Below are 13,994 nucleotides of genomic sequence, written 5' to 3'. Positions count from 1 at the left end.
AAATCCCATTGTTGTTAGGTGAGGCAACGTCTGGTTGACTTTCCACAACCAAAGTCAGTGAAGAAGCTGACAGGAAGTTGTAAGTCCCAGGTCAGTGGGCGGGTCAGTGGGGGAGGAAGCGAGAGGGTGTGTAGGGGAAGATCAATGAGGGTGCGCAAGAGTTCAAGGGAAGTGCAAGAGGTGTGGCATGGGTGGATGAGGGGTGTGCCAAGTGCCCGGATTGTGATCATATGACATAGAGATGCTGGGACAGGCAGAACCTCAAGCATCATTTGTTCAGCACCATCATAATTTTGAACGGTTGCTAAACAAATCAAGGACTACCTACCCTCATATATACATCATCTTCCTGGCAGTAACAGATTTCTTGACACAAACCCGTGAAATGGCATTCCCTTAAAAAGAAATTAGGTAAATAAAATTGCTATATACTGGGCTGTACAGCACATTATTGATAGCTGGGTCTTACCCTTAATAAATTCAACTCCCACAACAACCCATTATCAGGTACAGCCATGATTTTTTTTAAAAATAAAATGCAATGAGAGTAAAGAACCTAAACTGGTACCATATCTTCCCTAGTCCAGGGGTAGGCAACCTTGGCTCTTTTATGATTCGTGGACTTCAACTCCCAGAATTCCTGAGCCAGTATGGCTCACCTTGGAAACCTCTCCCTTTCCCCTCAGCATGGCTGGCTCAGGAATTCTGGGAGTTGAAGTCCATGAGTCATAAAAGAGCCAAGGTTGCCTACCCCTGCCCTAGGCCAAAGTAGTGGCATATGCAGTTGCACCATAAGCTCTTCCCATTTTGTACATGCATGCAATATCACAGTGCATATCCAGAGTAAAGCAGGCAACTTGATGCTGGTTTTGTCGTTTGCCTCCTCTTGACCTTCCCTCCCCCCCTCATGGATACACTCCTGGTGAATACTTTTGCTGCATCTGATTTTTCTTCAAATAAAGCGATCTCCTTAAGAACGCTTTTTTTTCAAAACGAAACAGTGTAAATACAGTGCGCCAGTGAGAGTACCAAGGGGGCACACACTGGAATTCATGTCTTACTGGGTTGGCTGGGATGTGCTGCAAGTCTGGGCTCCAGATTTCAAGCAGGGAGCTCTCCATCAAGTGAAGGGTATCCTCAAAGGCCTGTTGCAATTCCCGGGCTTGCTCATCATAGCTATACAGGACTAGGTGCCTTAAAATACTGTGTATCTCACCTTGGGGAGAAAAAAAGATCTCACTCTAATAAGTTTAAAATGCATTTTAAAAGGGTACACAAAGAAAATAAACCTCTTTCTTCCATGCCCTCTAGGTTGAAAATAATGACACACACCCCCTTTCAGGGATATAGGCATAAGCTGTATCTATCCGGTCAAACTCACTGATTTCAGAACAACAGTCCTGGAGATTGCTGTAGGGCTTGGTTCCTCTAGAGACATTCTGGAAAGTGTATTTAGAAATGTCCTACATTCTAAAAATAACACTATCGGCTGACAGGGCTAATAAGTTAGAAAGTTCCAGCATTCTATCCAGTGGTTCCAGAGTTCTTGAGATGAATGGGAAGCAAACTATATATGAGCATGGTGCTCACCTCCAGCATTATCTGAAGACATTGTCCATGGTCATGTGGCCCGCCTGGCTATACGCCAAAGGCGCATGGAATGCTGTTACCTTCCAACCGAAGTGGTTATCTATTTATCTACTCGCATTTACTTGCTTTAGAGTTGCTAGGTGGGCAGGAGCTGGGACAATGAATGGGAGCTCACCCTGTTGCGCAGCGTTCAGGCCTTGAACACAGGCTGTCAAGTCTTCCAGCTGACAAGCTCAGTGTCTTTAACTGCTAAGCCAACGCGCCCCTGTGCACCATTTCTCTTATGCTATTCTGCCATCAAAGTAGTGATTACAGGCCTGATTATATTCAGGAACGAGGACAAGTAAAAGAGAACCAAAGTGCAATAAAAGACAAGAGAGTGAGAACTATCATTATGTTTTATCTCCTCAGCACTGTTTTTTTTAAAAAATAGCTCATTTGCAGCCATTTTTTAAAGATTAATCTGTAATAATAATAATAATAATAATAATAATAATAATAATAATAATAAAGTTGGAAGGGACCTTGGAGGTCATCTAGTCCAACCCCCTGCTCAGGCAGGAAACCCTATATCATTTCAGACAATGGCTGTCCAGTTTCTTCTTAAAAACTTCCAGTGTTGGAACATTCACCGCTTCTGGAGGTAGGTAGTTCCACTGGTTAATTGTTCTAACTGTCAGGAAATTTCTCCTTAGTTCTAGGTTGCTTCTCTCCTTGATCGGTTTCCATCCGTTCTTGTCCTGCCTTCAGGTGCTTTGGAGAATAGCTTGACTCCCTCTTCTTTGTGGCAGCCCCTGAGATATTGGAGCACTGCTAACATGTCCCCCCTCATCCTTCTCTTCGTTAAACTAGACATACCCAATTCCAGCAACCGTTCCTCATGTGTTTTTGCCTCCAGTCCCCTAATCATTATTTAAGACTACTATCATACCAGAAAATTCTAAAAGTGAGAAGAAAATGAGAGCCAGTTTGGAGTAATGGTGAAGAATTCATAGGAGACTGTAAATTCTAGTCCCACCTTAAGCGTGAAAGCCATCTGGGTTGTTGTTGTGGGGAAAATAGGAGGAGGAAGGAATAGTAGGTATGTTCACCACCCTGAGTTACTTATAAAGTAATAAGGTGGTATAAAAATCTAATAAACAAGCAAATAAGTAAATAAATTAGCATTAACAATTAAGTATTCACAAATTGTTATCCCATTTACAAACTTGGTTTAGATATGTGGATTTGGTAATTAGGCTCATCTGGTGAGGAAGGCAGCCTTTTGTGCAACTCCCTATTACCCCAAGACTGGCAAAGATCAACATTTGGAATCTCTCTAGACATGACCATCAGGCCCTGATTTTGGACATCTCCATCAGTTCTTTTCCTGATCTCCTTTAGGGCTGTTTTTCTGAGCCAGGTCCAAAATTTGAAGAGCCAACCTTTGCAACTAACCTTTCAAATTGTCAATATTCCGAACTATTTCCCCTAAAGCCTCCAAAAGTGCAACATCTTCTAAGGGACTTCCTTCCTTCAGACTGTGTTTCTTGCGTTCTGCCTTGCGACGGTTCTTTGAGGAACGCCTACAATAGAACAAACAGCATCTGCAAAATGAGCTGACCAGGTAGCAGTGGAGAAATGTAGAGAGAGACTAAAGGGATGGGGGGAAGGACAGTTTGTAAACATTTGATCTGGTAAGTATTTTTGCACTTGCACATGGGTTAAATTGGATGATGGAAGTCTCATCCTAAAATGGTACGCCTGGTTTGTATTACTTCAGACTGCAGATGGAATTTATAGGACAAGATGAGCGCCTTAAGCTAGCTCTGCTCCCTCCAAATGCAAACCCTTTCCTTTCCTGAAAATGGAAAAGTTGCACATCAGGAGAAGGATAAAAACCTTTTCTCCTAGTATGCTTGTTTTCTATGGGCAGCAAGTTTTGATTCTGGATTTATTTTTTTTTTATTAAAAGTTTTAAATAATTTTCCATACAATATCCCACTTCCCTCCCTCCCACCCCTCCCCCCTTCACTTCCCAGAGCTGGTTACAGGTTTATAAAAACAAAATCATAAATTAAATAACATTACCCAGATATACTACAATCAAATTCTGGATTTTTATAAAGGGAAAATAAAGGAGATTCAAACTGAATACATATGTAGTCACAAAGAAGCAGATTTACACTGTGCAGATAAGCAGAACATCATTTGAAGTGGGTGCATTCACATTCAAAAAAATAAGCTACTTTAATGAAGTGAAGAAATGCCTGCTCACATCCTCATATATATGAATTCACCTCGTTCAAAGAGCCTTGTTTACAATGTCAAGAACACTTAGCTCTGAGTGTAAAGTTTGGAATGAAATTTATCCATTTTCCTTCTTGTTTCACTATTAACTGCGATTATTGCCAGAGACTGAAGCATTTTTATATCTTTCTCTTTTGGGGGGAAATGTAATCTCTGGTTCCAATTAATGGCAACAGCATCAACAAAGGAATTATTTTTATCCCTGTCTCTTCGTTATCTCTCTGTACACCCATGATCTGAGAACTGGAGGCATGTCATTAGCCGTACACTTCAACACCTCTTCATATATGGTCAGCCTTTATCATAGATTCAGCAAAAAGATTTCATGCGTATAGATGGCATATTCTCTTACGACATTATACTGAATTCCTAAAGGAGATTATTTTTTAAAATGTGAAATTTTCTCTCTCCAACTCTTACCAACTCAAAATTCTAAAATTGTTTTTCTTGCAGGTGAAAATGTTTAATGTTAATGATTAATGTTGCGGGCCTCTAAGGGGCCAAGAGAAGTTGCTTTGCAGCCTGTTTGGTCATCAATCTCCCAGTGGAGTCCAGGTAGGAAAGGGAGATCTAAGAAAGGCAGTCTTTATATCTGGAGACCAATGAAATTCCAACATTTTCCACTTGGGACATGAATGGCAGTCAAACTATTGTACACCAAAGCTAAGATAAGGCAAAGTAACATACGCAGATATTCTTGAATTACTGTGAGTATATTTGGAACTTGTGTCACTGGCTGTCACCAAACTGCTGGTATCAGAAAAGAGATCCGATTCAGGACAATTTGACGCTTCGTGATCTGCAAAAATGAGTGATTTTGATCAATAAAGGGGGGAAAAAAACATGCACATCTTATCCGCTAAATAAATTCCCCTCTCACTACTTCATTTCAACAGCACTTTTTTTGACTGTTTCAGAAACATTCTGCAATGTTTCAGGTGCATCCAAGGAAGGTGAAACCAAGGGAAAAGGTAAGACTAGACCTAGGGTCCCTGATGTGAAGTGATCCCTGATGTGGAATGTTCAGAATTGCAATCTGAACTTTGATCTCTTAGTTAATAAGATGCATGAATGAATGAATGAATGAATGAATGAATGAATGAATGAATGAATGAATGAATGAATGAGTTCTATCTAGTCCAGCATCTTATTCCTCTGGATGTATGGCAGATATTCCTGACAACTTTAGTTCAAATACTTTGTTGAGTGATTTGAGTGATTTAAAACACTTCTTCCTCAATTTGTTTCCATCTAGGCCAGGGATAGACAACCTTGACTTTTTTTATGACCTGTGGACTTCAACTCCCAGAATTCCTGAGCCAGCCATGCTGAGGGGAAAGGGAGAGGTTTCCAAGCTGAGCCATGCTGGCTCAGGAATTCTGGGAGTTGAAGTCCACGAGTCATAAAAGAGCCAAGGTTGCCTACCCCTGATCTAGGCTAAACTGCCATTGTATGAGATCAGTTGCCAACTGATTCACGGCTATCTCCTGAATGTTTAAATCAGTGGTCTTACCATTGCTTTCCCAGCCTCCCCACAATCTCACTGGTGTAGCACTTCATAACTAGTAGAAACCAAAAATGTAAAGTTCTATTATTTTGCTGAAGTAGTCTCTGAAGTTCCTGCTCTTATCTTAAGGCACTAACAAGGAGCTTTCTATGAATTAGTGTCACAAAACACAATTCCATTGAAATACATTACCTAGAAGCTCATTCTGGGCTTGCTGCTTAAGCTCTCGAACCACGGAAAGGCGCTTGCGATGGCGGGAAAATTCTGCTTTCTGTGTTTCCAAGAACGCCAAATGATTTTTTTGAGCTAGAGAGGCGATCACAGTAAAAGGAAAATTATACATCTGCAGCTGGAGCAGACACCTTAAAAACTTTGATTTGGCAATGAACAATGAAAAAAAAAAAATCAAGATCAAGATTAGATGTTCTTTGTGCCCAGAGACAAAATTCTGCAATATCCCTTTATATGTCCTTATCTCAGACCAACATGCTTCTCCCTTCACCTAATTTGAATCTCATTAAACTCATACTTCCACGCACGTATCAGCGCTCAGGAAGTCAGGTTTCAGCCTTACCTTCCAACAGAGATGGCCTGAAGTTGGTCTCTAGAATATCAGTCCTGTTATATTTGTAAATCTGAAATGGAAAACAAAACAATAAACCTCTCTGACAAAACAAAACACAACACTTTCCAACAGATAACGGAAAGAATTCAACAGTTTCAGGAATCTTACTATTCTCAAGGCTTCATCCCAGGCAGTTCCTTCTAAAAGAAGCAGGATGGCCTCTTCATAGTCCTGGAAGAGGGTAAATCAAATATTTATGGCCATTTTGCTAACTAATCAAATGTTTCTCTCTCTCGAATCCTGCTAGCAGAAAAGAAAAAGTAGCATTCTGTAGTATTCCTAATACACAGTGAGTACTCTGCTTGACCTCCTAGTATTCATACGTTTAAGAGCAGGTTCATATGTATACATCAACATTCATGAAATGGGACATGTTTGAAGTAAATGTACTTGAACCTGATGATTTCATGTAAACCATATGAACTGTGTCGGGATGGTCTAGACTGCAGGGGTAGGCAACCTTGGCTCTTTTATGACTCATGGACTTCAACTCCCAGAATTCCTGAGCCAGCCATGCTGGCTCAGGAATTCTGGGAGTTGAAGTCCACGAGTCATAAAAGAGCCAAGGTTGCCTACCCCTGCTTCTAGAGTCAATGCTAATTAAGTGTATATGATACTGAGTTTCCACATTTGAGTATCTATAGGGAGAGGTCTCCTGCACTGTCATGGGATGTACCCAAGGTGCCTATTGCCATTGGTATTATCTTTGATTTCTTTTGCCACAGTCGTTCTATTTCTATTTGGGGCTCTTCATACTTTGTAATTTTCTCCTGTAGCGTTATCACTACATTGCAGGTAATATTCTGCATCAATGAACAACTAGAGCAGATATAACTTCATGTTCCAAATGCGTCTATCTTTCCACGTCAACTCAGCCATAGTGCTATTCAAGAGCCTCGGATGAGGTATGCCTCTAATTAAATCTATTTCTAGCCATACATGCCTGAACCAGCTCTTGTTTTTCTCTTATCTGGTATCCTTCACAGGACTTTGAGATATCGAGCTAATTTTATGAGGTGGGTTAAATCTTTAGGATAGCAACTAACAATACTTTAGCAATACTTATATTGCCAGTCATTTACTGATAGCTTTGTCACATAAACAGATGTGGCATGGATGAAGAGGTTTTCATAATAAATTTGGTGCCATTAAGCAACAGGGTTCAACACTCTGAAGTGTATACATTTGGCTGTAGCTAGAAGAGGACATGGGGGTCCTACACAATAGGAAACTTGTCCAGAGACATGGTAGACAAATCATGGTGTTTACAAACAGAAGACACAGCTGCAGGTGTTTTGATTTACATCTAATTGTTGGGGGAAGAAGCAACCCGCTGCTGCTCACTGTTCACTTTCTATTTTCAAATCCAGGCTAAAGATACAAGGGAAAATGGGATTCTGGAAATAATGACAGAAAAATAGGACTCTAGAAATAATGTCACAGATGCAAATACTACGATTGACATAGCCATGTCAAATGTTGGGCCACAAGTACAGAATGACAGCACTTGGGTGGTGATGTCATCATTCTGGCATCATTGTGGTTTGCTATATATATATAGAGAGAGACGCATGGATGGAAAACCCCAGATAAAAAAGCGGATCAGAAACAGAACAAATGAAAGGGAGTAAAATAGGAACTATACCTTGGCATATTGTTCCAGAAGAACTGCTGCATCGACATATTTTCTCTTTTCAGTAAGTCTTCCTGAAAGAAGGAAAGTATTCAGGAGAGAGAAAGCAAGATTTTTAAAAGGCTATTTTTTCCTCTCCTAAAAGAGAAGCAAAGACGTGGTGCTTCTATAGCAGTGATGGCGAACCTTTTAGAGACCGAGTGCCCAAACTGCAACCCAAAACCCACTTATGCATCGTCGAGTGCCGGGTGGGTGTGGCCCATTGGGTGGGCGTGGCTGCGGTGGTAACAGCAGACTGGGTGGGCCTAAAAAGTTCAATCAATCAATTCCAAATTTGCAAGATCTTTTTTTTTCCTGTGAGAAGTTGAAATTGACTGATTGGTCGAACCTTTTTTTTTTGTACACGGCAACGGAGGCCTAAAGTGAAAAGGTTTTATAAAACCCAGCTGAAGGCCTAGGACTGAGGCGACGGTGCGCGTGCCCACAGAGAGGGCTCTGAGTGCCGCCTCTGGCACCCGTGCCATAGGTTCGCCACCACTGTTCTATAGTATTTCAAGTTGGTAAAAGCCTCTGAAACAAAGGTAGCTTCTCAATCACTCGTCCCTATTCTTATACTTTGGCAACAGGTACCCGAAAGGGTATCACTCTACCTCAGCTATACAGTCCCAGGGAGAGAGCTGGTTCAAAGAGTTGCTGAGGCTTAGAGATGGTGGCTTACATCAGCTGAAGAGAGCGTGCATCTTCTCTCTCAACACCTGAGCCCCATGTCATACTTGGCTAGTGCTAAAAAAACATCTTCAGAAGTCAGGCAAGGTTGCTGTTTGGGAAGGACCAAACAAAAAGTAGTTTTCTGCTATAATTTCCAAGCTTTCAGTCACAGGTGGAGATTAATGGGCTCCCGTGGACTCCCTGGGAGGCTTTCCTCAAGGTCACTCATACCCTAGTGCAGGGCTTTTCAACCTTTTCACCCATTGTACCACTTTTAGGATATGGCAACATCCGAGTACCACCAGTCGCCTAGCAAGGCGTCAAAAACTTGATGACCAAAAAAAGAGGAAAAAAGTGATAAAGTACAGGTAGTCCTCAACTTACAACAGTTCGCTTAGTGACTCTTAGAAGTTACAATGGCACTGAAAAAAGTGCCCCCCAAGCCACAGCCGAGCAAGACACCTGCCTGCCTGCCTGCCCGGCGGCGCTCTTCCTCCTGTCCGAGGTTTTCATTGTTGTGAGCATTTCTGTTGAGGATTGGCAGCGGGGGTGGGGTGGGGGGTGTTTGGTTTTTATTCCCTCATCTGCTGGGTGGTTGCAGCAGGTTTTGGTCACTTCACATGACCCTGGGACACTGTGACCGTCATAAATAAATATGAATCAGTTGCCAAGCGTCTGAATGTAAATCACAAGACCCTGGAGATGCTGCAACATCGGCGCTTCTTCTGGGCTCAGCAGAAGCATCAGGATCAGTGCTGCTTTCCAGCTGATTGGTAGTTCTTAAGGGCTCACCAGAAGCACCAGGATCAGCACCAAGCTCCAGGTGGAGCCTGTCGCTGATCCTGGCACTTCCACTGAGCCCTGCAGCTCCAGCCATCTCTCGCTCAGGCTTGTGCGGTGCTGCCACCGGTTCAGCTCATTCCCCTCCCCTGCTACCACTTTTCTAGGATGGTCGCGTACCACCTGTCAGGTGCCAATGTACCACAGGTGGTACCCGTACCACTGGTTGAAAAGCCCTGCCCTAGTGATCTCTAGATTGGACTTCTGCCACAAACTCTACCTAGGGCTGCCACCGAAATGCATTCAGAAACTTCAGCAAGTACAGGGAGTTCTCAACTTACGACCACAACTGAGCCCAAAATTTATGTTACTAAGTGAGAAATGTGCTAAGTGAGTTTTATCCCAGTTTAGGACTTTTCTTGCCACAGTTGTTAAGTGCATCACTGCAATCGTTCAGTTAGTAACCTGGTTGCTAAGTGAATCTAGCTTCCCCATTGACTTGGCGTGTCAGAAGGCTGCAAGAGGCGGTCACATGACTCCGGGATATGCTGCAACTGTCATAAATATGAACCAGTTGTCAAGCGTCCGAAAGTAAATCACGTGATCGTGGGGATGCTACAATGGTCACCAAGTGTGAAAAATGGTCATAAGTCACTTTTTTCAGTGGCATTGTAACTTCAAACGGTCACTAAAAGAACTGCTGGAAGTCGAGATCTACCTGTATAGTGACACAGGCAGTTAGTGGGTCTTGTATTTTAGCATGTGACGCCATTGTTGTGTGGGTTGCATGGCGACCGGTATGCTTCCAGGTGCAATTCAAGGTCCTAGTAGTCACCTTTAAAGCCCTCCATGGCTCGAAACCGGGTTACTTATGGGCAGGACTTTTTTTTCTCATAGAACACCCAGAACGGAGTTCTGGCACCTTTTTTGGATGGAACCTTGTAGGGTAGGCAAGGCGAGTTGTATGATGTGTGTGAGTTCCGGCACCTTTTTTTTTTTTTTTTTAGAAAAAAAAGCACTGCTTATGGGACCATCTTTCTCCGGCTGTTTCTACCTGTCCTATCTGGTCAGGCAAGAGAGGGCAGGGAATGCCAGTTATCAGGCCCCAGGAAAAGACACTTTTCTGTCTTGGCATCCGCTCATTGGAATATCGTCCCTTTGGAGATCAGACTGGGCCATCCCTGTAGGCCTTGCACAAGAAAACCTGGCTCTGTGGTCAAGCCTGAGGCCCTGGGTGTGTAATGAGCCCCGTCTCCTGGTTGTTTTGACTGCCATTGTGTTTTTTTTTTATAACTCCTTGTCTGCTATATTTTTGTTTTCGCATATGCTTTTATCATTTTTAGCACCGTTAGCTGCCCTGAGTCATATACTGAGTCATATATAAACCTATGAGCGGCCATATAAAGCCATATAAATCTATGAATAAATAAATAAATAAGACATGACAGGTAAGATGCCTTTGGCTACGTCACAGTTTGAATGGGTTTTTCTGTGTTGATCGATATACAAGCAAAATTAACTTCGTGGAACTAATTGCAAGTTTAGCAGTGGGTTCATCTGTTTGCAGATATTTATCTTTGTTTTCCAGGCCTCCCCAATTCCCCAGAGTTCCTCAGAGTACATTCCCCTCTTTTTCTTCCTCTGGTTCTTAAATGATTCTGCCATGCACGTCAATTGTACTATCTATTGAGAATGAACAGCATTTTTAACCACCACCTTCATGCTTTTGGAAAGGAAAATAAACTGTAAAAAGATAATACAAATAAAAAGATGGGGAATACCAAATTTGGAAAGGAGAGAGAGAGGTTTAGGATAACATGGATGCTCACCTGCCATACTCCTTGCCAGGCTGGCCAGCTTGTCTTCAGTGTAACAAAGTTCAGCAGCTGCACAAAGGGCCTGCTGCCAGTTGCCACTGATCAAAAAAGCATCCAGAGCTTTCTCAAAGGCACCACATCGGAAGAAGATCAGCCCAGCTTGTCCGGCGAGATGCTTCTGGATTAAATATTCTCCATAGGCATAGCTGATGGTCTGCAAAATATAGTTACAGGGAAATGGTCCTGGGCCTTGTCTCAGATCAAAGAGCTGATTGTTCTTGGCTGTTTTTCTAGACCAGGGCTTTTCAACCTTTTCACCCATTGTACCACTTTTAGGATATGGCAATATCCGAGTACCACTAGTCGCCTAGCAAGGTGTCAAAAACTTGATGACCACAAAAAAAAGGGAAAAAGTGATAAAGCGCAGGTGGTCCTCGACTTACAACAGTTCGCTTAGTGACTGTTTGACGTTACAATGGCACTGAAAAAGTGCCCCCCAAGCCACAGCCGAGCAAGACGCCTGCCTGCCCGTCCGGCCACGCTTTTCCTCCTGTCCGAGGTTTTCATTGTTGTGGATTGGCAGCGGGGGTGGGGCGGGGGGGTGTTTGGTTTTTATTCCCCATCTGCTGGGTGGTTGCAGCAGGTTTTGGTCACTTCACATGACCCTGGGACACTGACCGTCATAAATATGAATCAGTTGCCAAGCATCTGAATGTAAATCACAAGACCCTGGAGATGCTGCAACATTCCAGCTGATCGGTGCTTCTTCTGGGCTCAGCAGAAGCGCCAGGATCAGTGCCGAGCTCCAGCTGGAGCCTGGCGCTGATCCTGGTGCTTCCGCTGAGCCCTGACAGCCCTGCAGCTCCAGCCATCTCTTGCTCAGGCTTGTGCGGTGCTGCCACCGGTTCAGCTCACTCCCCTCCCCTGCTACCACTTTTCTAGGATGGTCGCATACCACCTGCCAGGTGCCAATGTACCACAGGTGGTACCCGTACCACTGGTTGAAAAGCCCTGTTCTAGACAATGGGCAGATGTGTAAGTGGAATTGTAAAGTGAGCGTTCTGTTACTCATCTGCCAAAGGAGCTGCACAGGCTATCTACCCTCTGTGTAGGCGAGATTGGGAAGCGTCTGAAGGTGTGCCAGAGCTATATTTTTGCATTTTGCTAGTCCTTCCACTGCACATTCGGGGGAAGACTGATGCAACACTATGCATGGAAAAACTATCAGAGGATTCATTTTGCTTTACGAAACCTTTTAATGAGGAATCCCTGGCAGATTTCGAAGGGAACCCTTTTGCCGATCAGATTTCTTCTCTTATCCGAAAGGCAATAGATCGCATTTAAAAGCTTACATGAACCTGAAATCACAAACCAAACTTTATGTAAGAGGAATGTCTAGGCCCTAGGGAAAGTACTCTGGGTTTGATAAACAAAGGAAATATTCAGAGAAAGATACCTGCCAATGTGCAGCGTGTATTTTATGACTCGAATGCAAGCAGCCTGCTCTCATCGGTAAAGGACAGCAAATAAAGATGGATGGAAAAGTATTTGTGTACCTTGTATTCTTGTGTGCCTGGCAAATAGAGCTTGAGGGCTTCGTTATACAAATTCTGGTCAACCACCAAATTGAGGAGCTCTGGAAAATGTTCTGAGCCTGAGAAAAACAACAGACATTTTCTTCTGACACTGAAGAGGCAAAGCTTTTCATAGGTCTGTGGGACCCAGTTTGGGTTCACTGGGATGACCGTTTTATTTGAAACTGCAACTTGTAAGTTGCCCAAATCCAGGAAACAGCTTCAACGGTTTGCACTCCGAATCGTGTCGTACATACTTTAAATCTTTTCGTTTTCTTTTTTCAAATCTGGTTGACTGCGTAGTACAAATATAGCAGACCTGTGGTTTTTGAAGGCTCAAATTACTTGCATCTCCCTTGGCAACCACTTATCCATTAAACTCCCCCCCCCCCAGATCTTTTAAACAAAGAAGAAGCTAGAAGCAACTGGGGGAGCTGACTCATCTTGTAATTCGTGGGGTTTTATGTTCTACATCTCCCCGGCAACCATTTTTTTAATGCAGGAGTCCCCGACAGGGATCCATCCTCAATATTCCAAACATACCTATTGGCCTGAAAATATCTCCTCCCTCTTTACTAATTCTCTCCTCACAGTTTCCAGTGAGCTGATTCAAAACCTTCCCTAAAGCAGCGATGGGCAGCATACATGCTCTTCCATGGGTTCAGAGCCTTTCCTCGGTGACTGCCCTATCACGTTTACAAAAAAGGTTGACCACCAGCATTTTCAGTCATTTCCAAGCAGTATTATAATGCTTAAAAAAAAGTGTTGCTTATTCATGACTTTCTGTCTGGGGGGGGAGTGTCACATTTCCAATGTACCTACCACATTTACTAAGGTGGTAGAGAGCCTTCAGATATCGCTTCAAATATTTGTCTATTGAATATCGCTGATAATTGATTTCCATTTTCTTAAGTTTGTTTAAAAACGGAAGATATTCCTTAGGATCCTGCAAATAAATAAATAAAAATGACCGGTATTAGGCCTGAATTGCCAGAGTAGTTAAAAAACATTGCAATAGCATGCTTATCTTCGCATCAAGGGAGGGGGGGCACCAAACTCTAATTTCTGCTATTTGTTACAAACACATTTGACGTTGTTTTCTGAACCATTTCTCTCGTTCTTCATTTTGCTCGTTGGCACAGGTAGTCCTCACTTACGACCACAAATGAGCCCAACATTTCTGTCGTTAAGTGAGACATTTAAGTGAATGTTGCCCCATTTTATGACTTTTCTTGCCTCAGTTGTTAAGTGAATCGCTGCAGTTGAAAAGTTAACAACCCTGTTGTTAGGTGAATTCGGCTCCCCCATTGACTTTGTTTGTCAGGAAGTTGCAAAAGGGGATCACGTGACCCTGGGATGAACCAGTTGCCAAGCATCTGAATTTTGGTCACGTGATCATGGGGAGACTGGAAAGGCCCTAACTGAAAAACAGTCATGTCACTTTTTTCAGTGCTGTTGTAACTTTGAACGG

General features: G+C 43.0%; 1 protein-coding gene across 1 annotated transcript in view; it reads right to left on the bottom strand.

Moving 5' to 3' along the window:
* The window catches only part of ELP1 (elongator complex protein 1), a 45,065-nt gene that overhangs the window by 1,968 nt on the left and 29,103 nt on the right, over window positions 1–13,994 (bottom strand). Inside the window, exons 25-34 of the mRNA XM_015813816.1 lie at window positions 13,346–13,469; window positions 12,506–12,603; window positions 10,962–11,163; window positions 7,657–7,718; window positions 6,120–6,182; window positions 5,961–6,021; window positions 5,579–5,692; window positions 4,567–4,678; window positions 3,028–3,155; window positions 1,062–1,216 (exon numbers count right to left, since the gene is read on the bottom strand). Coding sequence (XP_015669302.1) covers window positions 1,062–1,216; window positions 3,028–3,155; window positions 4,567–4,678; window positions 5,579–5,692; window positions 5,961–6,021; window positions 6,120–6,182; window positions 7,657–7,718; window positions 10,962–11,163; window positions 12,506–12,603; window positions 13,346–13,469 — 1,119 coding nt within the window. The remainder of the gene's footprint in view (window positions 1–1,061; window positions 1,217–3,027; window positions 3,156–4,566; window positions 4,679–5,578; window positions 5,693–5,960; window positions 6,022–6,119; window positions 6,183–7,656; window positions 7,719–10,961; window positions 11,164–12,505; window positions 12,604–13,345; window positions 13,470–13,994) is intronic.

The sequence above is a fragment of the Protobothrops mucrosquamatus genome, unplaced genomic scaffold (genome assembly GCF_001527695.2).
Source record: "Protobothrops mucrosquamatus isolate PMUCROS unplaced genomic scaffold, P.Mucros_1.0 scaffold198, whole genome shotgun sequence".
NCBI lineage: Eukaryota > Metazoa > Chordata > Lepidosauria > Squamata > Viperidae > Protobothrops > Protobothrops mucrosquamatus.
The sequence above is the reverse complement of the archived record's forward strand: the minus strand, read 5'-3'. Positions and strand labels throughout refer to the sequence as shown.